Source organism: Patagioenas fasciata, chromosome 3, assembly GCF_037038585.1.
Source record: "Patagioenas fasciata isolate bPatFas1 chromosome 3, bPatFas1.hap1, whole genome shotgun sequence".
Taxonomy (NCBI): Eukaryota; Metazoa; Chordata; class Aves; order Columbiformes; family Columbidae; genus Patagioenas; species Patagioenas fasciata.
Genome location: NC_092522.1, coordinates 47,155,692 through 47,183,430, shown reverse-complemented (window position 1 = coordinate 47,183,430; position 27,739 = coordinate 47,155,692). Strand labels below are relative to the sequence as shown.

The following is a 27,739-nucleotide window of genomic DNA, read 5'->3' as shown; positions in this document are numbered from 1 at the left end:
TCTTGACACAATGCACCAGGCATCCCCTGTATGGCTTCCTGGATGCTAGGAAAGGTAGGGACTCTCACTGATGGGGTCAGCCCAAGAGAATACACAAATTCTTAAAAACTGGCAGGTGGCTGCTGCACTACTTGTATTAGCTTTTCCAACCTGCCTTCCCACAAAAGAGCAGTTTTGTAGGTGACACAGGTGGGGCAGAACAGGTTAAACATCAAAATCAAATTGTACAAGCATTCAGCTGAGCAATTTCAGAGACTTGTAATTGCTGAAGCTCAACAAAAGGCATACAGCATCCGAGAACTCTGCCAGAGAGTGAGTTTGAGCCCTGTGGTGACAGGAAAATTTCCTGCCATGATGGAAACTACACAGTACCAAGTACGTACAAGCATCAGTGGAGACAGTAAATACATGGAGTCGGGAGCAATACAGACAGCATTCAAGCCAGGTGTTCTTTCTCTCTCAGCATATGCAGATAGTCTGCACTCTCACCTATTCTCAACACAATCAAACATGAGACAGGCAAAACCAACTCTGTTGCTCAGCCAAGGTGTAAAGCATGAAGAAGAGGTAGTCCGTCTCACTTTGCCTTTCAGGTCATGCTCCGAGCAGGCACTCAAGAGCACGGGCACAGCCCAGCAACAACTGCTGGTGGGAAGCTTTCTCAGCTGTAAGCAGAGTGTGCACACCAAGCAGGGAGCACACCCACCTTTAAAGCTGCATTACAATATGTAACCTGAAAAGCAGCTCAGATTTGACTCACTGGAAGATGAGATAAAATTGCCTGGTTAACAGTTTACCAAAGGCAACTTCCTTTGTCACCACTGGGACACAAGTGATATGAACCTGGAGAGTACAATTTAAAGACTCACTTTACAGAAGAGGTGCAATATAAAACATCCAAGCCAGATTTTTCAGTAGTCATTCAAGAGCATGAGAAGTACAACAAAAACTAAGCAACTTCTGTATTCAAGAACAGCAAAAATCCTCTTTATGCAAAAACTCAATTTGGGAGTGGGTAGGTGACTAATGTTAAACAAGTAAACAAAGAAATCCTCTCATAGGAGTTGACACGAGTCAACAATTGTCACATCACAGCAAAAATGCTGGCACCAAAACTGAGAGCTGATCAGAAACTAGTGGTGAGCAGAGAGCTGACTTGGCTCCTGCTTGCCCAGATGTAGTTCCCAGTTAAATCAATACCAGTTATGCCTACTGAGACTAAAAGGCACAACTGAACTATTATGATTCTGATTCTCCTAAACATAAACATATGTAAATATCCTCTGAGTAGCCCCACTGAAATTATTAAACTTATTCCTGTCAGTCTCAGATCACTGGTAACTATTAGCACAGTCAATGTTTCCAAAGCTCATCATGCTTTGTTATTTATCAGTCTCATCAGTAATCTGTCATTTTGCAGGTGTAACAGTATTTTGGTCAACTGAGCTACAGCCAGACATGATGTAACCAGATAACATTTAAAGTTTTATTCCAGTTTAACTTCCACTGACTCTGAACTTGAAGCAGTCAATATTAGAAGTCAGCAAATACCCTTGGGAGCTTTTCAAACTACCTGAATTAACGTGAGTCAAAATTAATCTTTATTCCAACCAGTGCTGCCTTAATGATGTCAATGGGCCATGCTCTCACATTCTGCTGAAAAAGAGGATGAATTTGAGTTAATCACTTAGAGGAAAATTAGGCCAATATACCTGCTCCGGCTTACACTTAAATGCCTATTACACCACATCGAAGATCAGTTGCTAAACTGATTCTGCAGCTTGAAGTCATTTTAATGAACACGCTACGGTTGCTTAATTAAACTGTTAGAAACAAAATCAGGGATTCACAAACTATGGCATTTTATTTCAGAGGCCTTTGCTTACATTTGTACAATATATTACATAATTCTCCATTTTCTGCAGAACCTAATATATATTTTATAGCTTTTTTCTATAAGCTTTTCCTTCAGTGTTTGTCAACAAATTTTTACAGTCCTGTACAATTCTGAATACTTTGAAACCATTTTCAATAAAATCAGTTAACCTTAAGCACACACTATGAAGACTGAAAAGGCTTTTCTTAGAAAAGTCAAATGTAAAGGATTCTGACACTCTAGCATCTACAAACAAAATGCTTTGAATTCTTACATGTTGTATTGCCAGAAAACAAAGAAAAACATGCCAGCCCCTATTTCCCCAGGCAAAAGAAGTACACAGAACTACAATTAAAACAGTAAAACAATCTGTACAATAAAGTACTGTGTATTAACAGTGCCAGGTATTAAATAGCTTGAATGAACACTTCCGCAATATACAAATGTCTTACAAAGGTATATAATTAACAGGAGAGAGCTTGGGATCCATACAACATAAAATCAATACAAGTGAAAACAGTTTGAAGTTGGTTTTGGAATTTGTACAAGGCATTTAAAAAAGTAAATGTCTACCACTCCGCTAGCTATTTATTTTAAAAACAACTACCCTTTTGTGGCAGTGTTCATATCAGCAACCACAAATTATAGCCTCACACCTTACTCCGTCTTGAAGTCCTCTCCTTGAAGCTCGTAATAAAATAAGCATTACAAATGAAATATTTGTTGCTTTAAGGGAAAAGAAACATTTACAAGAAAACACAAAAATATAACTGTTATAATCCATTATGAATAAATATACACTTTAAACTGGCTAAATACAATCTTTATACATTAAGATTTAATACAGTTTGTTAGCCATTTTCTTTCTTTTTCATAATGTATTTTATCAAAATTAAAAAAAAAATACTGTTTTATAGAAAAATGGCAAAGTACAGTAGTTTCATTCCAATTAATGGGTTCTTCAAACCCAGAGTAACCTATTTAAGCCTAATTCAAACCTGTAAACATTAGTCAGTCTTTTTTTGTTTTCTTTTTTTTTTTTTTAAGGAATTCTCATATTTGGTTATCAGGACTGGTGTCAAACATCCTACTAACTGCAGGTTTTGAACTGAATACATGTGCTTGACGTATACAATTAAAGCCACTATAAGGTGACTTAGCAGTTAAAAAACAATTAGCTTGTACAAATGAAAATAGGTTCAATATTTGTCATAAATAAATGGAAAAATATCAAATGTTCCAGCTTTAACAAAATACCAGGGAATACAGTAAGCCTTACCACATTTATTTCAACCAACCCAACAACTATATGCTCATTGTACTGTCCCTACAGGCAGTGAACAGCCTCCATTTGCCACAGTGGAAGGCCTTCAAGTCACTAGACTTACAATTCCCAGACAAGTTGGAAACAATTATTGCTTGAGGAAAAGCAGTTTGTTGTACTTTTTCTTCATAAAAGTGCACTTAAGTGCAAAGTTAGCTTGTCAAGAAACAACTTTAAATACAAAATAGTGCTTGTCTGAATTTTGTGCCACTGTGCAGTATAAAAAAAAAAAAAAAGAGAGAGAAAAAAAAAAAGAGTGGCCCTCAGCAGCCATTAAGTGCAAAGTGCTTTGGCAAGTCCTGCTGTCACCTGCACTCAACTGACATTCCATTCTGTGATGAGTTTGACATAGATGGTTCTGCTAAAGTTAACATAACTGCAGCCGTAATGGAACTAGAAGAAGGTGATGAGGAGGAAGATGATGTAGTAGCAGCACCTGCACAGGAAGAGGAAAACAGGTTATAAAAGTTTACAAATTAAGCAATAAAAATGTCCCATTCAACAGCAAGCATTGGTATACACTGACTCCAGCAACCAATGCCTAATAATTAAAAAGAGAAAAGCCTCCATTCCCTTGTTTTGTAGGAAATACTCCGGCAGACAGCTTCAGCTGTGTGCCGGGCAGCAGGGCATTGTTCCTTGCAGCCCTGGTTCACTCGCCACCTGGACCAAGGGTCCAGTCAGAGGACACCAGAGCTCACTCCTGACCAACCAGCAGAGTCAACTGTTCCCTTTCTTTCCTGTGCGGATCACCATGGGTAGGGCCTTGTCCCAGCACCGAATCTGCACACGCGCCCTGCGCCAGCAACCAAGAAGCAACTGCAGATCCCATGTCATGGTTGCAGCCATAAAAATCTTACTACACGTGGCATTTCAGTCTTTCTTCTTATACTCAGTGGGCTCTTGAATGTGCACGTAAACAAGGCATGGAGAAAATAATCTTTTTAATGCTGCACATTAGAACATTCCCTACAGCAACAGGTAAAACAGCTTCAGGGAAATCAGATTTAACTGATGATGTCCATTAAACTCATAAAATAAATCACTTTTCCTAAGGGAAAGCACTAACTAGACACACAAGCAAAACTACAGTGAATTGTTGTGTAACTGTTAGAAAGTTATTTTTTGTTCACTGGTTGGAAAAGCTTATTTTTCTGTGTATTTTTTTCTGTATAAAGTAGCTTTGCCTAAACAGAATAGATTTCATGTCTTTTTTATATATTCCTGTTACATAGTCACTGGATAGCTGAACCATAGCTGCTAAAGACCATAAAATAACTGCATACAGTCTTTACAGACTAAAAAACCAAAACAAAACAAAAACCAAACAAAAACCAAAACAAAACAAAAAAAACCAAACCAAAACAAAACCAAAAAACCCACCAAAACAAAAAAAACAACACAACACCACAAACAAAAAATCCCCACACTCCTAATGGCACACATCTCCCTAAAAATTATCCAATTCTTGCTCACACCTTAAGAACAAGACATGCAATTTAGCCCTCTAAGAGTAGAATTTAACTTCCAGCACTTACTTTCCCGCTCTTTTTTCTTTAAGCGTTTTCTTCTTCGGTCAATGGAAGCTACCTCAGATTTCAAGGACAGGTAATGTTTCCTGATTTCCTGCAGTTTTTCTTGGAGAACTGTTATGCGCTCAGCGCTCGTCAAATTTTCCAAGTCAGCTGCAAATTAAAAAAAACCTCTGTTAATTATTGTATTGCTGCGTTACCAAAAACTTCCAAATTCCATTGAAGTGGGAAGTATTCAAATCTTAGTGATGTGCTTCGAGGTAGCAGACAGCAAAGCTGCTGTTTATTGTCACAGTTATTTTTGAAAGATACCATCATAGATACACTTTTTTTTCTTTTTAAGAAAGTGAGAGAGAGAAAACGCACACATTCCTGTCCCCATAGGAAAGAAAAACAAAAATTAAGACAACTGGTGAAAACACAGGGGTCAGAACTAGCTTTGAGCCTGTTGCTTTGAGTCCTTGCTAGGGCTCAGTTTGGCCTAATACACCAGGAAGGTCAGTCTTGGCCAGCTTGCAACCTGCTTGTTTTCTAACAACCAGGACAACAGGGATCTGAAGAGCTGTGGGGTGCTTCTGATGGAGTCCATGGCATATAAGCCATAAGGTATAGCTGCACAGGACCTTCTCCATGGCATCTCACACAGGGATGTCGACAGACACAGCCAGCACAGAAGCTGCTCCTCCAGCTGTTTCCAGCTGGGAGCTCCCCACCACATGGCACACAGATGTGGGGGGCACAGGCAGAAGGAACTACTTGGGTTCAGTCCCTTTCAGCCACAGGTCAGCCACACTGGACACACTCCATTCAAAGACATGTAACAATCATTTAAACTACTGTGTGCTGCTGAATGCATTTCAGCAACCTATAGTGAAGCTATAGCACCAAAGGACCAAACACCACAACTGTATGAGACTATGGGAGGATGAGGAAAACTCTGAGACATCGTAAGTGGCTTAGACTCCTGCAACAGCAGGAAATGTGTTAAACAGCACTCCAAAGTCCAACTTCCGCCAAGCCAATACAGCATGTGCAATGTAGCCATGGTAGAAAGGAAGGAAGGAGCAAAAGTTCTAAATGTGTTGCACAGGAAACTTGCCCAATTAATCTCAGCAGGCCAGTAAGTGTCAATAAAGACACATTACATGGTCATAAAGAGAAAAATAATGTAACTTGACTGTGAAGAAGGACTATGAGAAAAGTACTTCTATTGTAAAGTAACACTGAGATTCAGGGCTGAAGAAAAGCATGCAGGGTCAGATTCTCTCACCACAGAAACAGGTGTCTAAGTGGAGAATTCCCTGGATGAAAGAATGCCACTGGCAAAAAATTCAGCAGATGTGTCTACACCGTATGCTGTGCCAGCTCTTTCCTGCTCCCACTTTACGTGAGAACAGCAGCCTTCACACAGCCCGGGAGAGTGCAGAAAAGCACAGAGTATAACGCTCTGAGAACTTCAGAAACTTGACATATACTAAGGTGATCTGTGAATACTGAATGAGATACTACGGATCACTTTAAGAAGTAATTTAAATCAGTACCACAATGCAGTTTCAATTTGACCTTTAAAAACAAAGAGAAAGCAACTCATGCAATACTATTCCTCCACAGTCAAGACCAAGGACAACAATTTATTGCTGACCAGGCAATTAAACACACAGATGCTGTAAGAGAGAGGGCTAAAAATAGTGAGTTTTTTGTTTTAAATAATTATTTTCTCATTGTTCTATTGAGGAAGAAGGCTTCAATCACCTAATATCTTCTCTTTTCTCCTGACTGCAAATAACACTGCAATAGCACACACACAGAGGTAATTAAGAAGTTACATTAATAGAAGGCACTAATAAGCTACTGGACTGTTTTTCAGATAGGCAAATGCATGATCCTTTCAACACTACTAACTGGTATCTACACTTCTGCCTGTAGCTGCCTGACACAAACACACCAGGAGTTCTTACTACTAGAAATAGTGAACGTGTCATGGTTTACGAAGGCAAAATGGAAGGAAAGTTACAAATCAATCATGTAAGTGTCTGAACAAGAACTAGAGAATAAGGAGTAAAACAGCAAGAAAACATCAACACAAGCAGCACACACAATGGATAACATCCATGCCAGAATGACAGGTCTCCACAGGATGGCAAGAACACAAGTCAGTGGAGGAGTCGTATCTAGAAACAGTATTGTAAGAGTGCAATATAGGCAGTTTCCTGCACTGAAACTGAAAAAGAAAAAAAATTCTTAAATAATGATTTATCACAAAATTAAGCAAACTGAGGATGGAGTAACTTTAGGGAAAAATCCTGAAAAGACACAAAATTCAAAAAACTTTCTCATACCATACTGCAAGACTACAGTAGGCATATTTTGAAAAAAATACTTACACATTTGAAAACTCCATTTGTAAACTTTGGGCAAACGATTATTCTGTTCTTTGAGATCAGACTCCTTCTCTCCATTTTTCCCACATTTTCCTGGAGATTGTGTTCTTGTGGGTGCTTTGGTTTGGTGAGATTTCATGCCAGTAGAAACTGATTTTGCTGACTGAGGCTTAGACACAGTTTCACCAGCAGATAGTTCTTCACTATCACTGCTGTTTGCTGAGGACACAAGAAGATATATTGTTATAAAAGAAAGCAACCAAACTAAAGCCAGAATCTACCCCATGCTAATTTTCATATAACAGAAGTTTATTTAACCAGAATCCTCCTACTCTAAAATGATATAACGCATGCCACTGTAAAAGCTTGGCACACAGCTCTTTGCATCACTAGTGTCAAAATACATGACCACAAAACAGGTGTGTATTGGGGTTCCTCTAATTCTGGCATGCTATGAAAGGGGCACCTTGCATTGGAAACACCATTCAGTTAACTGCTGTGCAGAAAAACATCTTTGGTGGACCTAAAACAGAAGAACTTCACCTCACATTGAAATAACTAACAATAGAAACAGGCTGAATGCAGATTTCTAATAAAACAATAACAAAATAATGTCTAAAAGACATGATTTATGAGAAATTATTAAAAGGATGAAGTTTGTTTAGCATTACAAATATAACTGGGGTGGAAGGAGGGGCAAGAGATTATAATTCAACAGATGTCCAGTGACACTGTGGAATAAAATGCCTAGGGCAGCCGCAGAATCTCCATAATCAGAGTTGTTTTTAAAAACATCTTCAATTCATATTTATCAAGAGAAAGTTATGCCTCAGTTTTACCTGCTCTAGGTGTTGACAAAATGAACCCTGAAAAGTCTCTTTGTTCTGGTCTTTATGATCTGGTGAAGTACGCTGAAGAATTCGAACACCAAGATATACATGGTAAGAACTCAGCTGGCTGCAGAGCTGCCGTTGTCTGCTGGCTTAATCCAGCAGCAAGAGTTGAAGATGCTACAAACACAGTTTTAACTGGCATACCTGATTTTTTGCTCACAACTGACTCCACTTTTTATCTATTTATTGCCCTTATTATATACAGCCGTGCCTGATAATAAAAACTGAGTGTATACACACCAAAGACTGTACACAGTACAAGAAACAATTCTATCTTTAAATTGTTTGGATCCCAAAGACGACACTGGTTGAGAAAAAGAGATAAATTCACCACATCAAAGGAACAATTGCGAGACTAAAAACCTTGTATTAGTTCTGTAAATTCAGTTTGTTTTGTTACTTTAATTCCTGGGGCGAGAGAAGGAATAAGGATTACTGAAGGAGGAGATTAGTGAAATGGAATGAAAAATGATGCGAACATGTGAAGAGGAGATCAATGAAGATGAAGGATCAGTGGGGTGAAAGCAAATACCATAAAGTACAGACTTTTACTAAAAGCTGTTAGAGAAAGGAGGGGGCTGAGGGAAGAGAGAGGAAAAACGGGATGGCATATGCTTTCTAACCTCGCTTTAACTGCGTTTTTTTTAGCTGCCCTCCTCGCTTCACTCTCCAGCTGACTGTTCCCTGGTATTTTTTATTAACCATGTGATGAGGCAGTAATTGAACCTGCTGCCTCCCCAACACGTGTTCATATGTCTCTCTAATACAGCTCTGCTTTTATTAAGCTTCTTTTCCCCAGTACTGTGGTCTTTATTTCAATTAGCTTCTACAAATACAAAAAAGCTGCAAAAGCTGCATTATTTACTAAAGATTCAATGGATGATATAGGAAGAAAATAGATCCTATATTTTTCTGGAATTATTCTCATATTTGCTACTGGAAGAGATATTAACCTCTAAAAACTCATACTGCAGAAAATACAAAGTGTAATTTCATCCAGCTCCCGTCTAAAACATGCAGCTATCATGCCACAGAGATTCCTGTCCCAATCCTACCAGCTGCGACATATTCGCTCTTCTTGGTCTTCCTGAATTACACGATATTAAAGACCTCTAAGAAATAGGCACAGAAAGAACACAAGACATTTAAAAACACTTTGGCATGCAGCAAGAGTAGTTCCTTCATTTAAGCAGTATTAAGAATTCCCTAATGAGAACATTTTGTCCAAATACATTTTTTATTTCCAGATTTAATCTCCTACAATCATTCAAACAAATGACACCATACTTGTAATGCATTTAATTTTACACAGAGCAGCTGTACTTACTAGTTTTGCTCTTCTTTTTGCTGTTCACAGATGTTTTGTGGCTTCTTTTCTGCTTTTTTGAGGAGCTGCCTCCTCCCTGAGCATCCTTAAGTCTTTTTTGGCCTGTACAGACTGTGATTGGGAAAAAAAAAAATAAGAAGTTAAATAAGTACTCGCACTTCTGTGTGTTTTTCTCAAAGTGTCCAAAAAACCACTTCAGAGCTTAAGTTTGTAGACAACAATGTGAATGTCCCTGCCTATCCTTAAATTGCTCAGCTTTCTACTTATATTGACAACAGGAGGTGAAGGAGGATGGATGGCACACACAATTTGATGGTTAGAGGGAACATGTCAGATAATTGCAAGTAACCTTGCCATAGGCATCACTGGAATTTCTCTCAAACCACATGGATTTTTTTTTAATACTGTAAATGAACTAAGAATACATTTATTTGAAAAACTTATTCAGAACTATTGGAACTGAAAAATGTTTGAAAAAGCCTATTGCACTTGGAAGCTGTGAGAAAAAAAAATGAAACAATCATTTGTGATCAGTAAATACATTAATTGAAAGTATTCACTAAAAAAAATCTTAGAGAATGTTAAAAAACATGGCAACAAAAAAAAAGAAGGCAAGCAAAAAAACAAAGGGAAAAAAGTCTACTGGTATTTGTTACTACAGTGGGAGAAAGTAGAAAAATAAGAGATAAGAATTTCAGTACACCTGTTAAAGGAGCAAATTTTAGGAGCTGTTCAAACTTTGTTCCAGAACCACCTGAGTCACAGATTAAAAATTACTCCTGTAACAAAACCACTTAAATTAAGATACTCCATTTTCTAAAATGGGCAGTAAGCTGACAGAATAAGAAAGGAAGTTAAAGTCTAATGCATGTAAAAGTAACATCGTGCAACAGTGTAAAACTTTTTTCATGTGGCAATTATTTCTTTTTATATAAAAAAGCAAACAAATTAAGTTCTAAACCTACACATCTGTAATTAGCAAAGCAATACAGACGTATTTACTGAGGGCTACCTATTTACCTCTTCCAAATGCTCTCCTTTGTTCAAGGAAACACATTTTGTCACCGTCTTTCAAAAGAACAATTCAAACAGAATGATGATGATAACACATCTTAAAGTAATTTTGAGAAAATCCAGTTAATTATTAACTGAAATCTGGTGAGATAAAGAAACCACTTCCATCATCTCAGGATTATATTCAGACAGGTTTGGGTTTTTTTTTTTTTTTTTTAGTTTTTTCCCTCATATTAAATTTTTTTAGGCACTTCAACACAGTGAAAGTAGCTGTACTTTTGATGGAACTGTAAAAGGGCCAATGACTTTCACTAAAAAGCTTCTGGATCCAGCCTTGTGAACACTTAAATAGCAGACAGCAGTACAATGACATTACATGCGCAAGTGCTCAGTGTTTATTATCCCCTGTTCTCTAGTGGTCTCAGGATAGGAACTTCAATTTGCAAAATCACATCTGAAACTGAAATATAGTTAAAATAAGGTCAAAGTTTCTTATGAGCTTGATTTGTATTTTTTTTATTAATTTCATACGATGCAAGTTTGAAATGGTTGCCTATGCATGCGATACTTGGCATTTTCTTTCCCCAATAAACAGCTTAGAGAGAAGCAAAATTTTATGTATGGAACAGTATCTTCTAAGAAAGGAACTCAAAATGTATCCATCTTGCTACTTCTTATACAATATTACAGTTTGCTCTGGGCTTTTCTTGCCAAGTCCAGTATAAACTTTATTCTTACATATTTTATTCCTCATTGAAACCATCAAAATTCTTAATGAAAGGCTAAGAAACTTCCTGGCAGATTATCTCTTATTCACTAGATGATTATGCCATCTGCACACAACTTAAGTAGACAGAAGGCTACTGCTACCTCCAACAACTAACTTTCCAGCAGTGTAACCATAACAGAATGAAAATATATCAGCAATGCTAAAATGAGAGCTGGCTAGGTTGAAGACAGCTCTGTTTACCCTTTCCTTTACCTTTTTCAGTATGCTCTGGCTCTGGTTGATTACTACTACTGGAGCTGACGCTGGCATCAAAACCTGTCGGAGAAATATTTCCCTCAGACTGGAGGTCTTGCAGCTCCCCTGCAACACTGTCCACCTCTATTGTGCTGTCTGTTTCACTTTTAATGCTTCGTATTTCTTCTTGATTTGGGGGCAGCGTCTCAGAGACAGTTACACTGGATTGATGTCTACTGGACTCAGTTACAGTTACAGATGAAGGCGATTCAGGAGTTGTAGGAGGAGTATTTAGCACTGAATTACTGCCACTGCTTGGAAATTCAACTTTCTTTTCACCCACATCAGTCAGTTTCTCCTCAACAGGTTTAACGTCCATGCTAGCCGGCAAAGATTTCTCAAGTTCAGAGCCAGGCAAAGAAATGTCTTCTTCTGCAAGAGTCTGAAGCTGCTCCTCTGCTGCAGCATCATCAGGAGCAGCATGTGGAGGGGAGGCAGCAGCTTCAGTGTCAGAGTCTGAAAACAGTTCCTTCAGCGTTTTCTTCGGCCATTGTCCCTGAATACTTGACCAGACATCTTTTCGATCCTTCGCTCTGGTGTTCTGAAGTCTTTCATCAGAATTATTTAGAAGCTTTATTCTTTTCTCTCCTACTTCAGAAAATCCTGAGTAGAAAGTACTTGTCCGTAAGGACTTCCTTTTCTCTTCTAGTCCATTGTACTTTTTAGTTGGAGTGATTTTCAGTTTAGATTTGTCTTCCTCATCTTCATCTGAGGAGCTGTTACTGCTGTTTTCTAAACTAAGGGAGTCTTTGTTTTTTGACTTCTCATCCTTTCTATTAGGTGACACGGTCTTTAAAGATTCATCTGCAACACAGTATCTTCGTTTACCACGTTTCACCTGTGGTTTTGCTGTTTTATCCACTACTTCCTTTTTTACATCCTTTCTCTTCTTTGTGGCTTCATCTTCTCCTTCGGAGTCAGTATCTTCAGATAACTCTTCCATCTCTTTTCGCAATCTTTCAGGAGACTTGGATCCCGACTTGGGCACTACTACATCTGTCAGAGCTTTAGTTTCATCTGGGAGCGATGAACTGCTCTGTTGTTCTTTTAAACAGAGGTCGTTTTTATCTTGGCTTACAGATTCATGTTGAGACTCCTCTTTGCCATCAGCATGTACATTCAGGGCACTTTGGTCATCTTCCTGCTCGCTATCATCAGAACTTTCAGAAGCTAATTAAAAATAAATTACAAAAGAAAAAAAAAGTTTGTCTTGATTTTGGTTATAAAGAATTCTCAAAAAACAACTAAAGAAAACAGTACAGATACAAACAAATGCTACAGGGATCTCTAGCAGTATATATTCTAAATGGAACTTCCTGAAGACTACTTCAAAAATTTATTTCCTGTTCTGTTAGAAGGCATAATGGCTAGATTAGAAAACTAAGAAAATTCTGTATTATACAGCACATCTCCAGGAATTTCTGAAGAGGTAGAGAAAACAGAGTGTGCACCAATCCATAAAATACAAACTTCTATATAACCAAAAGAGAAGCTGAAAGATGTGCTTAACATAAAAACTCTAAATATTTCTCATGGGTTACAAATACTACATTGTCTGTCCTTTTCCCAAAACCCAGATTAGAAACAGTATTTTCCCTGGAGAATCCACAGTGTAAAAGGACAGAACAAAGACACTGGATAATCTCTAACAAACCAGCTTGATGATCAGCCTACAAAAAGGAATGAAAGCAATAATGAAAGGCACTTGGAGAAATGTATGAACAGTAAGAATGTAGGGCAACAGTAACAAAATTCAGAGACAGGAATAAAGAAACTGAGAAGAACATCATAAGGCGGAAGGAATCAACAAGTCCATTCAATGGGAGAAGACATGGATATAAGGAGAAACAATGAGAATTGGGTCAAATGTATGGGTAACTCTTTAATTTGTAACTCATCTGTTTTTGTTGGCATAGCTAGTCTAACAACTTATCCTGCTTTCCATCTCTCATTCTCAATTCCTCACTAAAACTCACCACCTCTTTAAAGATTATAATGTAACCGGTGACAGAGAAGATAAGCAACACTGTCAACGAAATTTACTGAAATGATCAAAATTTTATTCACTTTTTAAAAAAAGGTTTACTGAAATACTAACTTAAGAGAGAGGTATACTAACTAACAGAGAAAGAGGTGTATAGGACAAAATACCTTGAGAGACATTGCCTCAGGTGTTTTTCTTGGTTTATTTAAGATAGGCAGGATCTTAAATTCTACTCTAAGCCTCAATCTGAAAACAACTTTTATACAACTCTTCCGGTGTTGTTTGCTTTTTTCTAATTAAACATTTACGGTAAACATTTTGGTCTACAGTTCCTAGAATTCTGTCACTTAAAACCGTCTTCTAACACTTGCTTTTCTCATACCTTAGAAAAGCAAAACTACACTGCTATTATAATGTAAGAGGTATCAAAATTTGCTCTTTGAAATAAAAGAACACCACATGAACAGCAAAAAAAAAAAAAGTCAGGTCCATCAAGTTTTTCTCTCAATCTATTTACTTTGCTGTGACCTTCAGACAAAGGTTGAATACAACAGCGTCAATCATTTCAGTTTAGGAAAAAAACCAAAACAAAACAACAAAACTGTAAAAAGTTTTGAGCAAGCAGCTCTGAAATTGGAGGAAAAAGAAACAGTAAAACATTAGAGCCTTTCATACTTAAAACCAAAAACGTGCAAGTAACAGAAATAAAATGAATCCCCAGCATGAATCTATCTGGACTTAAGTGATAAAAGAATTGCATACAATTAAAAGCATTTCTAGAAATTATGTAATATGGAAAACATTTAGCTTCCCAAAATATTAGCACGTGTATGTCAAATTGTGCTTTTGTAATCAAAAGTTAATTACAGCTTAATTATAGCACTAATAATAGTGTCATTATCATCAGCACTAATAGCTTTTTTTGTTTCTCATTTCCTAAGGAAATGGAGCTTAATAGATTATGTTGGCTGTTATTCTACCTACAAATTTGGAACCCAGTGCTCAATGTCATCCAAACTCTAGTTAGTCTGAAAGACTATTAAATTCCTAAAACTTTCACAAAAAATGCTGGTTACCCAAACTAGCTATACTATATATGTTTTATTTTTCTGGAGGCACATGCTAAAACAAGGATGAAGAGAAGCAACTAGTTATGATAATGCTGCTGTAAATGTGTGGGAAGAGGAAAACAATGTTAGGAACAACAGACATGCTGATAAGAAACCTCCCTTCAATAATTCCGATTTTGAAGGACAAAAAAAACCTATGGACTCTAAAAGTTACGTAAATGAAAAATTTAAAATTTAGAAATAATATAGGAAGCAAAAACGCTTTGCTGTGTATGAAACAAAAAAAAGGATGGCAACATAAAGGATGTAATTCTTAAGACTTAACATACACTGAATCCACAATACCTGTTTTCAGATGCTGTGAATATTGCTTTTGTCCAAGGGTTATTTCTGAAGATGATGTTATAATTAGCCAGACAGATTCAAGTGTACAGTTGCATCAGTTGTTCTACATGGTCATTTACTACTGTTTAAAGGCCATTTACAGAAGTAGAAGAAGTTTAAGTACAATACCTTGTAGTCCATTAATGATAGAAGTAATTTCTATTGATTTAACTGGAGCTTGTTCAGTATTTTTGGCTTCGGTGCTGTCAAGTTTGGACCCAGTCTCTGGTGATGTGCTGGTGTGAAAAGGTGGTTTTGACAAACGTCGCAATTTACAGTTTTTAGGAGAATATTTTTCTTCCTTCTCTTTGTCAGTTTTATTCTGTGTGAAAAGAAAACATTAAAAACTCTTCTCATTCAAGCGTACCTCTTAAGGCAGATTACAATTAAGCAATGCTTTCCTCTTTGTTTAAAAGATGACAAATACCTTTCTATGACCCATGCCAAGATGTTTATACCAAAGACAGGAACTTTTTCACACTAAAACGAACAGGAAAGCAAACACAGTCAGTGCTGTAGGAGCAGCTGCACTGCAGGACGCCAGACTCGGCAATTGCAGGGCTGGGACACCCTGCGCTGTGTCACACTGAGCAGGGAGCTCTAGAACAAACCTCGGGTTTCAGAGGCACCACAGTGCTAGGGGTGGGCAGGGGGAAAACTTTCCTTGCATCCCATTGCCAAAGGAATATATCATAACCTAAATACCAGTTTTCAAAGAATGTATTTTGAAACAAATGCCATGAAATAAAATGACAGTCACATACACGTGGACTAGACCTAGGTTTGCTTTCCACAAGCAGCAGAGGGAGCTCCCAAATTTCACCCCCCCAGAGCTGGTTCCTCCTACTAATGATAAAATGGATCCTTCGCGTATGTTTTTTATAAATGCATACATAAATTTAATTTAAAAATACAAGAAAGAAGAGAAGCTTCCTCACCCCTCCACCCCCGAAGTGAAAACCAATCAAACCACCAAAAATTTGATTAAAAAAGTTTTAGTTTTTAAAAGGCTAGGAAATCGCTTTTACTGTCAAGCATTTGTAGGTCAACCAAAAGGTTAGAAAGTGGGGGGAGGAAGGAGGAGGAAGTACTTAAGGATACATTAAAACAAAGTTGGGGGAGCAAGGGAGAAAAAGGAACAGAAACTACCTTTATTTTCTTTCGATGCTTAATTTTTGGTACATTTTTATCAGCTGGCCTCACTATCTTGTCTGCCTTTATCCACTCATCATATCTAAAAGAAAAAAAAAAGTACATGTTTATTGTTTTAAGCAGATAATCATGACATAAGATAAATTAATGGAAGAAAAACAAAACTATTAGCCACATAAAAACTGAACTGGAATTTGAATAAACAAGCCATATGTGTACTTTTGCATGTGTGAAGTTTCAGCTAAGGTTCAATTCTTCATATGCTGGGACATACTGGACAAAGTTTTTTAATGCTGATGGGTAAGAGTGAAAGCTGGTATTTTTCCAACCTGCACTGACCAGCTTGAAATCCACATATACAGGGAGAACAAACTACCAGAATGATAATTCTGCATGGATCTCCAAGAGATATACTTTGTATATATACTGTAAAACCTTAAAAATAAAATAAATTCTTACAACTACATAAAATGTGACCAGTTAACAAAAATAAATTCTTTTGAGCCTGAGTGTCTGCAAAGTGATATTTGGAGTGACTAAAACTCACGAGTCACTAACTTAATACTAACACGTTTCAATTCATTTTCAGTTAAAGGTTTCCATTTTCTATCAGAATGATACTAGACAAAAACACACTAAATAGCACCAAGATATTAAAAACAGGTGCCTTACTATCTAAGGCTGGACCTGTTAAATACAAATCCAACTAAGAATATACTGTAACTATGGTGCTGTACTTGCCAGTTTCATTGTGTGTTTCTGAAAAACCTCAAGAATCAATTGAAACAATTTTTTTTTTCCTCCCAATAAACATAACCTGCTGTCTTATTTCCAACTGAATTCCACGAACCATTTGAGTAAGAAACAGGTCAGTTAAACATTAGTATGTATTAACTTTCCCCCCAATGTACAGCCACACAAATTCTGATCCCCGTGTGTAAACATGAGAACAGAGGGGAAGAAACCAACTTAACAAAGCCCTCAAAAAATCCAGAAACAACAAAAATGCCCACAACTCACAAAACAAAAAACCACACACACCCCAGAAAACTAGTACAAGATGGAGCCCAGCCCAGTGCACTCATGACCATGTTATGCTGGCTTTCCAGCTGAGCTTACTTGACCACCATTTTGATATATACACTGACTGCTGATACACTCCCAATTCATCTTCTTTGCAACTACTCGCAACTATATCTACAATACTGACACATAAATTAAAAAGAATTAGAGAAAAAAAAGGCAAATTTTCAACTTGCTTTCCTGTATAGTCTAAGTTAATATCTATACAAGGGATACCAGAAGCTAAATACTCTATTTTATTAACTTAAATATAATCTAATAATGCAGTGAAAAAATGGAGTAGCAGTAGTCTCTGAAAAATAGTTTTCCGAAACAATGTATTTTGTTGTTGTTGGGTTCCCCCCCCCCCCGCCTCCATGTGACAATAAAAATAATGAAATCTAGCAGCAGTCCATGCAGACCACAATATCCCAAGATTACCTATATTGCTGCAGATACAGTTGTAATTGTCCTGTTGCCAGATGACATGTAGGCAAACGGGCTGAGATTTCTCTCCAAGACTAAAATACAACTCTGCAGAGTACTTTACGGTATGGAAAAAATCCCATATTCTGTGAGGCTGTGGGAAACCCTGTTTGAAGTAATCTTTCTTCGAGTCAAATACGTGCTTTTCACAAGGAATATTGCTAAGTAGACTGCCAAATAGTCTTTACAACCCACATAAATGTAAGAGTATTTCATTATGTCTAAATGCATGCAGGAATGCAGCTCTAGGACTGGACAAATATGTGGTGAAAAGCAATTATTCTGACAGTGTCCTTTCTGCCTCAAACATGCTGCTGTATCTTCCCCCCAATGCAAAGTCTGTGCACTGCACAAACTGTCCGTGATTCAAGGTAACTGTAGTGCCTGTTGGGGTGACAGCTGATAGACTGGGCCATACTGAAGCAGAAAAAAGAAGTGCAGACTCTTAAGAGGATATATATAGATACTACAGGATATTAACTATTAGAAGCAGTGGTCACAACTCTTCATCACAAGTAGCACAAATTGAAAATTTATGTGTGACAGTCACAACTCCTGGTCAAAGCATATCCTGCTCTACTCCCAATGGTAACAGGAACAGTAGTCAGACCCTGCAAGGAGGCCCAGTGTCATAGAGTTCTGCAGGGAATCAGATGCACACACTTCACACCTTTGCAATGCATAGCTCCTTTCACTACTCGCACATCAGATGCATATGGTTTGCCTAAACCTGTGACAACTGGACCCCAAGCTGAAACAGCTCCTGCAAAAGGGCTACATCCCAAGCCACAGCTGACAACCTGACCCTAAATTACACTCTATTGCACAACAAAGCACCCTGAAAGCGGTACAGTGCACCAGATGTCAAGCTGCATCTGAACAGTGGGTCTGACTCAGACTAGAGTCTATAGAACTGTACCTTAGTAAAACACAAAAACTTACTTCATCCCTAATCTTGCTTTAGACAACTTGTTCACAAAAGAAAACGAAACAACATTATGAAAGAAGTTCTTCAGCTCTCCTTACAAGAAATACGTGCTTCCAGAAGGCCTAGGTCATTTTACCACAGCATCGTCTTCCACACTTGCTTACCTCAGCTCCCTAAAGTGAGCAGCTGAGAGCAGAGAGGAAGGAGGTGAGATGGGGAGGTGTTTCTAAAAGAGTTTGCACAGACTGGTTTGAGAACCAAGAGGAGGGATTTAATAAGTAACTGAATTACTTCAGAAGAAACATTCCCTTTGCCTTATCAAAATGAACACAAAGATAAGCCAGTAAGGAGAGAATCTTTTCTGCCTCACTGTTAAAATGAAAGCCTGCCAGAGAGGTGGGTTTGTACAGGAAGAAAGGAAAAAAGGAAGAATTATTATATAGCAAAAAAAAATTATTGGAACTTCGCACAAGAGTATGTAACGATTCTGTTACATCCATAGGTACCAACTGCAAGCTAAAATAAACCATAACATGTTCTCAGATATAGCACAGTCAATCCTCCACATAATTACTAGAGGGGAAACAAGGAAGAAAGTGTACTTTTCCAGCCTGTAGGTATATACTGGCAAAGGTACCACCTTCTAAGAAAGACAAGTGACCTCAAAGAACTAGCAAGCCTTGGCAAATTCACTGAGAATTTCCAGTATACTGTCTCTATCTGTTAACAAGGAAGAGTCAAATGTTTTCTTTGGCTGTGATCAAAAAAAGGAAGGAGGAGACTTAGTCTCATAACCAAGTACTGGAATATTAGATGAGGACTCTGATTTTTAATTTTATTTATTTTTAATAAACCTCTCCTCTATGACATATGCTACTCTCAAGAACCTGAAATTTGGTTGCACGTGTTCTTTTAATTTCAGTGGTTTACTGTTAAGTACAAAATTTGTATATTGTTAATGCGTCAACAAACCAAGACAGAAATTAGCACTTTCATATCCAGATTTCTAAAGAAAGAAATGTTGAAAATAACAAGTCTTAAACACTTGAAATATTCAAGAATAACATCTTGTGATATTGTACCAGGTAACACACAGAATAAAAACAACCTAAACTCTTTCTGAATACACACCCTCTGTCTTCAATTACTGGGAACATACTGCAGAAAGAAATTCACCTCAAACACTTATACAATGAACTTTTCTTTGCACTGGCAGCTGAAAATTAAAATTATTACAGAAGGAACTGGCACTGTGGGCCCCATGGAAGTTTCAGTTTCATATGAAGCATACATAATTCAGGACATCACTGGCCTGTTAGAAGAAATACAGTTTCTCTCATGAGCTTTTTCTGGTTAACAAGTGGTAACATAAACAGTTCCCTCTAACAGAGCAGAGATTTTTACCATTCCCTTTCACTACAAGTCAGGCTCCACTGAACATTACAATTCCTTACCTTTACCAGAGACACGCATCACCTAAATCTCAGGAGCTAACAACAGGACCCTTTAGCGTGAAGTAGCGTAGCTGTACATGCTGTTACACTATATTTGATTTTTCTATTTTCTACTTACTATTTTAAAACAAAAAAGTTCCACAGTCATCAGTGTCACTGGCTCCATAACGTTTAAAATAAATTAGCAAAGATGAATACCAAGTACACCAAATTCTATTCCAAGTACCCCAAAGTGTGTGCGTGCACGCACACATACACACAATTATTCTGAATCCCAAACCGATACTGAAGCTACCTTGTGATAAGAAGCATTAGTAGTTATTTAGGATTCCTGCTCAGACTTATGGGTTTAAAGAACAGGCCATTAAATGGCATACTAACTAAGAGGGGAAACAGGAAAGTCAATTTTGAGGAGTATGAGAATGACAGAAAAATCCTGATTAGAAAATCCTATCCTAGCTCAGTACATCCCATGACCTAATGTTACAGTACTTGTCCCTGCTGAAGGCTAGAAGTAAACTACGATGAATAAGGGGAAGAGGGAATCCAAGTAAAACAGTTATTTTTTCAGGCTGTGACTGACAAAAAGCCGTATCAAGTTATTACATCACACAAGGCTTGCCTTATTACAAAAATACCAAAACATTTAGATGCTGCCTTACACTCAGGTTTATCCACTCGTACTGTCAAATCCAAAAATTTAAGTAATTTTACTTGAATTTTAAAAATTAGCCACATTTTGCAGAGTCCACGTGAAGTCTCATAGCTAAATCTCAATCACTGATATATTTCTCAGTGAAGAATCCTACTCTCCCATCCCCTTTCAGAGGGTTCTTTGCAAACACCAGGTAAGAATATAAATGCAAGTCCTGCTGCAAGGAAGTCCAAAAGACTTCCCTCACTTCTCAGACGAGTGCAAGTTTACTAAAAATGCTTTTGTATCAAATATATCCTAGTCACAGGAATAATGCCTCTGCCATCAATCCACGTATTTGTTTCATATGCAGACTTCAAAAAACAGAATCTTGATTTCTCCTTTAAGAACCAGGGTGCTGGGATCTCCAAGGTGAAGGCTCATTTTTGACTTCTTATTTCTTCATATTTTAAGCAGTACTGCTCAAATAAAACCCTGATCACGTCACCTCATAGCAGGTATACAGTTTAATATTTACTGAAAAAGGAAAGTAACTTCCACTTTTACACGAAAGTTTAAAAGCAAGAAACCTCTTCGAATGGCACACAGTAATCATCAGCAAGTAGATGCAAATTCCAGCAACTTATGATCCTAAGGAAGTACTCCCCAGTAATGATGGAGATGCCAGTCACATTCCAAATACCACCTTGAGCAGGCTGCATCTCCCCTAGTGTCTTGACTTCGTAACCCACTATGCTTACAATTGTTGCCTGAAGACAGTTTGCATGAAAGATCATATTCTTGTAGATCAAATTTCTAATAAAGATCGATATAAAAACCGGTAATATTGAGACATTCCTCCTCAGCAGTGGCTTAGGTGATCCTGGACGTAACCTGGCCTAGATGCAAAGGGGTGTATTCAAGAGAGAGAAAAAAGTATCATGCTTCTGTAACTGTGACCTTTGCTAGCAGATCTTGCCAGCACTGAATAAATGAGATTTGTCGCACCTTCTTGGTCAGAGGTAGGATGGCAATCAAAGTCCAGATGACAGGAGGTGGTCATAGATTTTCCAGAAGATGAAAAATAAATAAATAAGAAGTACAGCTGATTTGCCTCAGACTTTTTTTTTAAAGAGATCTATAAACACAGTAATAAACTTTAAAAGATGACAGCTGAGGACAATGCACAGGTATGTTGAAACTGAGGAAAAAAACCAGAGACTTGGTAATTGGCTTAAAAGCCACTCAGAAGTTGTAGTTCACTGTTTTCAAACTTGCTTCAAGTTTTAAATGAAAAAAAAAGTGGTCTGAAATGGAAAAAATATATTAATACTTCAACTTACTTCTGTTAATGCTATAAAGACAATAAAAAGCGTATACTCCTGCATACATTAAGAAAAGCAAAGAATCCACTAGGCTAAGAAGAGTCTTGTTTGGAAGCTTGAGACAGCCACAGGGGCAGGAGGGGTGGGAGGGGATAAAAACTGGATCTGAATGAAATGCAATTATCTGCTGCACACTAAGAATCTTGTACTTTTCTTTTTAAGTACCATACTGCTAGCGCACTCTCTGGCTCGCTGACAAGAGTGGGTATACAGACTTAGCTAAGTGCACTACTCAAATATTGTATGAGGTAAAACTGGTTTAAGAGAGCCAGAGGAATTTGTGGAAGAGTGAGCTGTCACTTATATGGAGAAATCTAAAAATAAGGTGGGGAATGAAAGAAGCCTTCTTTGATCAAGTCATATTAAGATGATTTTCTAAGTAACTAACATACTGCATTTATATAGTGTTAAAAATCTAATAGTTTCATACAGTACAATGACCTTCATAGAACACCAATACTGAGAGTTTAGCATTCCAGGTGTCTATTCATTTAGTTTTTAAAATACGCAAGTGTATTTTAGAAGTAATTCAAGAAGTAATCACTAACTAAAACTCAAGTTACCTCACGTTCCATCCACAGTAGTGCACCAAGTAAAGGACTTCTCCACCTTCGATGTCAGAATCTTTAATACTAGCTTCATACATTTTTTGATTTTTCCCTCTTCCATACCGCACTTGGACTTTCATGCCTGGTGGATAGCATTCAAACTCTTCTTCCTCATTGTTATTGTTGTCTTCTTCTTCCTCCTCCTCCTCTTCTTCCTCCTCTGCTTCTTCTTCATCTTCATCTTCTTCCTTATTCGTGTCATCTCTTGAAAGGTTTAAAAAATTGTAGAGTTAATATGAGATACTTCATAAGTTTTTCAGTTCCAAACCACATATATTGATAAATATTGTGGATGCATTAGAGACTGAGAAACAGCAGGCTCCAAATATGTGAAACTGCACTATCACAGTATCACAGTATCACAGTATGTTTGGGATTGGAAGGGAACTCAAAAGATCATCTAGTCCAATCCCCCTGCTGGAGCAGGAACGCCTAGGTGAGGTCGCACAGGAATGTGTCCAGGCGGGCTTTGAATGTCTCCAGGGAAGGAGACTCCACAACCTCCCTGGGCAGCCTGTTCCAGTGCTCTGTTACCCTCACTGAGAAGAAGTTCTTTCTCAAATTTAAGTGGAACCTCTTGTGTTCCAGCTTGATCCCATTGCCCCTTGTCCTATCATTGTTTGCCACTGAGAAGAGCCTGACTCCATCCTCATGGCACTCACCCTTTATATATTTATAAACATTAATAAGGTCACCCCTCAGTCTCCTCTTCTCCAAACTAAAGAGCCCCAGCTCCCTCAGCCTTTCTTCATAAGGGAGATGCTCCACTCCCTTAATCATCTTTGTTGCCCTACGCTGGACCCTCTCCAGCAGTTCCCTGTCCCTATGGCCGAATAATATCAGCAAAATAGGATACAGCAATACACACAAAATCCAGTGACTGTAAGGTGCAAGAACGACTTGACTAAAACAAAAATATAATCCATCAAAATCTGTATGAGCAGAAGTTGTTCAAATTCATCTTTATAGAATTCTTTCATGCAGATCCTATATTTAAACATAGTTTTTTTCAGTTCAAACTCTTCCTCCTAAATATAAAGAACATTCCCTGAATTCCATTTTGCAACCTACAAGTTTTACAAGTGCTTCCTGAAACTTAGTTCTGCAGAAGATCTTTGCTTTATTATAATAAATAATCTCTATCTCAACACCTTGAAGTGACTGCAACCAAAACCAGATTTTAGTAAAAAAAAAAGTATGCAAGATTATATAGCAAATCAAGCAACCTGTGCTAATTTATGACCTTGTCACTCCTTCCAATTATGCTAAAAGTCTTAAAAATGTAAGTCAAACTTTCAGTAAATTATTAAACAAGTAGCAAGCAAGTGCTCACTGTTTTCCAAAGTAAACTAATTTTGAATACATTTTTAGATATTTGGACCAATTTTCAGAAGCACTAAGAACCCACAAATCTTGCCAGCATCAGTCAAGGGCAGCTACCAACCACCTTAAAGGAGCAGACTACATTACAAAACTTAACGGCAGAAAAATATCTTTGAATCTCCAACAGCTTTACAAAACAATCTTATTGGCCCTTGCATCATTCTAATCCCACACTCTGTCCAATGCAGAACAGATTAGGGACACCTACTGAATTCGCAATAATCACAGACCACTAATAATTTAAAAATCTGAGATATGGAACAGATATACTTGAATGTATTACAGACTGAGTAAGAAAAGAGAGGTGCTGCTCCAAGTCTGATTCACACCAGTATTTAAGTTAATATCACAAACATAAAAGTCTGTATTAATAACCTAAATCTTTCCATGAAATATTCAGTAGAAAAATACTCGGGTAAACCAAGCTACTTTCTCTCTGTGAAAGGATCAAACAGCATTGTAATTATTAAGATGCTTCTTTGTAGAAGTAAAACTGCAGTATTATTATCTAATTAGCTGGCAAAAGATAATTCAGAAAAATAAGCTAAATTCAACTGTAGCATAACCACAATGGTTTATTGAAATTACTTTAGAAATGAATGTTGCCACACACATATCTATACACACACAAAAATATATAAATACATACATGTATGTGTATACATCACAAGACAAATGCTAAAAATTCCCTCTGTTGGTGTATTAACTAAATCTAATAAAAGAAGATACGTCTGTTTAGGTATTAATGACATGGACCAGAGTTTTGTTCTAAAGGGCCAAGGTTTTCAATTTATTATATACTTTAAGTGTGTTGTTTTGCTAGTGAAGTTAAAACCATGAGAGTTAAAAATGCAACATGAACAAATTTTGAAAGCTCACTTCATCTCCACTACCCATTATATGGCAAAATTCATTTCCCAAAGAAATCACAAATAAAGGTTCACAAAGACTCAGATGAAAAATTTCTGAACAGAATTCCACAGCTAACAAAAAGAAGCACCAACCAGTCATGTAAATGCTTTTAAATTAGACTCTCTGCTGCACTAAATCAAAACTACTATCTAATTGCAGCTTAACAGTTATTATACAAAATCTAAAAAAATACATGGCATCAGGAACAGAGCCACCCCTGCTCCAAGAACAAGATGAGTTTGTGACTTCCCATTACTAACAACAGGTTTTCCACAAAGACTCCATGACAATACCCGAACTCCTCTGGAAGCCTGAGTGTGGATGTGTGAAACCCTCATTGTGAAGCTGAGTAACTTGGATGGTCAAGTAGATGTACACGGCGGGGGGATGTCAGGAAGCAAAAGCAAAACAGAAGCAGAGACGGCTGCAATTAAAAGGTGTTCTAAGGAGCGATCTGGTCACCTATCATAAGCTGGAGATTTTAGGAAACCAAACAAAAGCAAAGAATATTCATTATATTGGAGCAGAAAAAACAGTGTATTCATATAGCTCCTTGAACAACAACAACAACAAAAAAATCCCAGTGGTTTCAAGGAAGAAAATATATTGTTTTATAAGGCCATAAAAGGTGCAAACCTGGCAGAGCAGATGAAGGAGAAGCCATGACTGCTGTGAAACAGAGCTTTGTAAGAGAAAACTGTGATTGTAGCCATTCAGGATGCACAGTCATAACCTCATTTGTCCATGTATGCATGGATGAGAACATCAGATTTCCTTTAATGCTGTTTAGTCAAAATCTCATTTGGGAGGGGGGAGGGAAATAACATACCGAACACCAAACACACACCAAGCCTCTTGGCAGAAGACAGTAACTGCCAACTTAAAACCAGTACTAAGTAATCTTTATCACAAAGCTACAACGATTTGAACAACCCAAGCAGCAGCTGATGAAACAAGCCAGAAGCAGCAGCAGCTGTGCATGCACACTGTGCAAGAGACACAGCAATTCAAGTGTAACTGTTCCAGAAACCAAAGTACCCCAGAAAACTTGTCAGGAGGACTCAAAAGCACTTCCAAATACAACTGCAGACAAAGAATACCCTCACCCCATTTCCCACAGAATGGAAACATAAACCTTCAGAAGCAGGAAATTAATGAATTAAAATGAAAAAAAAAATTGTTAATAAGGTGAAACCATCAAAAAATTTAGATCATAAAAATACTGCTTATCATTAGCTCAAAAGGACATTGTGAAGTCATTAAAAGGCTAAAAATACTTCAAGTGTTCAGAAATACACAAACGGCGGGTAATTCTCAGTCAATATAAAGATTTAACACCAACAAGCCCGTAAGGGTAGGTATATCAACAAACAGATATTGCTAACAGATGAAATACCACACATTATTACACCACCAAAAGAACTGCAGTATCATGCAAATGCCTTTCAAGCCACAATCTCTGGCACTAAACACGGCGTTGTCACGAAGTCTGGGTGAAACCTTTGAGACAGGGTGTGATTTGGAGCATTAGATTTGCCTCCTGGGATTCCCTGTTTCACAGCAAACCTATCCCTACTCCAACACACTTCCCCTGGCACACCATGCTGGCACACACAGCAGATAAGAGGGCAAATGCAAGATTATTTTTTTCAAGGGTTATTCTAAAATTTGAGGAAGCAAGATTACTTCAATTATTGGTTCAATTAAGTCATTACAGTTAATTGAACCACTAGCAGAAATAAACTTGGAGTGTCAATTACACTGGAGTTTAGCAATTAACTTCTATTTTTGTTTCCCTCCTTTTTTTTTTTCATCCTAGAGCATTATTTAACCTCTACTTCACACAATACAGAGCTGGGAAAAGTCAAGTCTCCTTCATACTCTGACTTTTTCAATAACAGCTGTATTAAGATGCCCTTATGTTTTAAGGCAGAGAGGGCATTAAGACCTGTATTTGTACCATGATGCTAGAACACCATCTTTCATTAAACAAAATAACAAAACTCCCCAAATCCACCAGTGTTTGTCTTCCCTCCAAAGTTGCAAAGAAAACCTACAAATAAAAGCTCCCAAGGACTTCTGTCTACACACACAGAAAATCTGAATAAATACACAATTATGGTCCATCATTTTGAGGGAAGGGGAATGGCACTAACTTGATTTGAATCACATCTGAGAGCAATACAGTACACTTCAACCATGAAGCACGTATTCTATAACCAGTGCTGCTGCAGAGAAGACAAACGAGAGGACCTCCTGTTATTGCTTCTAATCATTCAGCCGAGTTTTTTTCAAGTATTTTGAAACACTCCTCAAAAGGATAATGGATGGTTCAGAAGTCTGGCTGAGGACTACAGCACTTTTCATTTTTCTGGCACTGGTTCACGCTCGGCTCAAAAACAACTAGTATTTGATGAATGCTTAAGGGCTCACCCACGCACATAAGTCTCAGTGACAGCTACCATGGAATAACCTCCGTAGTGACTGTAAGCTATGTAAAATGTGATGACAGAACCACTTTTTCCACATCAAAGATGTCTCCCTTTCATTCAATATGATGCATGCAGAGCACTGGAACATTTACACTGCCACTCTGTGCTTTATTATTGTGTCATTAGCAGCTTATTGCTGTACAAAAAGCAAACCTTACGTATATGTATGTATCAGTGCACACTCTATATTAAGACCAAAAAAATAAAATCAATTAAACTGTTTCTGAAAACATGACAAAAACTTCCTTTCCAATAGAAAGGCAGCTGCAATACATAAATAGAATACACATTACAAATAAGAGCATAGAAATATGTTCCTACAAATGAAACTACCTAAGTGTGCTTCTTAAAAATGTGGTTTTCTGCATGCACACCAACAATCTAAATTTCAGAGCAGATGTTCACACCAACTGTAAAATGAACACAGCACATTT

The 27,739-nt window shown here is 37.6% G+C and overlaps 1 protein-coding gene across 5 annotated transcripts in view; it reads right to left on the bottom strand.

The window, feature by feature from the left end:
• Positions 1-1,845: 1,845 nt before the first annotated feature.
• The window catches only part of ARID4B (AT-rich interaction domain 4B), a 92,400-nt gene continuing 66,506 nt past the window's right edge, over positions 1,846-27,739 (bottom strand). For 4 of the 5 annotated variants that reach the window (XM_065833768.2, XM_071806280.1, XM_065833769.2 and 1 more), the window contains exons 17-24: positions 22,474-22,722; positions 15,959-16,043; positions 14,939-15,131; positions 11,330-12,541; positions 9,334-9,444; positions 7,117-7,332; positions 4,739-4,885; positions 1,846-3,636 (exon numbers count right to left, since the gene is read on the bottom strand). In XM_065833768.2, coding sequence (XP_065689840.2) covers positions 3,506-3,636; positions 4,739-4,885; positions 7,117-7,332; positions 9,334-9,444; positions 11,330-12,541; positions 14,939-15,131; positions 15,959-16,043; positions 22,474-22,722 — 2,344 coding nt within the window. In that variant the 3' untranslated portion in view covers positions 1,846-3,505. The remainder of the gene's footprint in view (positions 3,637-4,738; positions 4,886-7,116; positions 7,333-9,333; positions 9,445-11,329; positions 12,542-14,938; positions 15,132-15,958; positions 16,044-22,473; positions 22,723-27,739) is intronic. The other variant, XM_065833771.2, reaches the window with a different exon arrangement.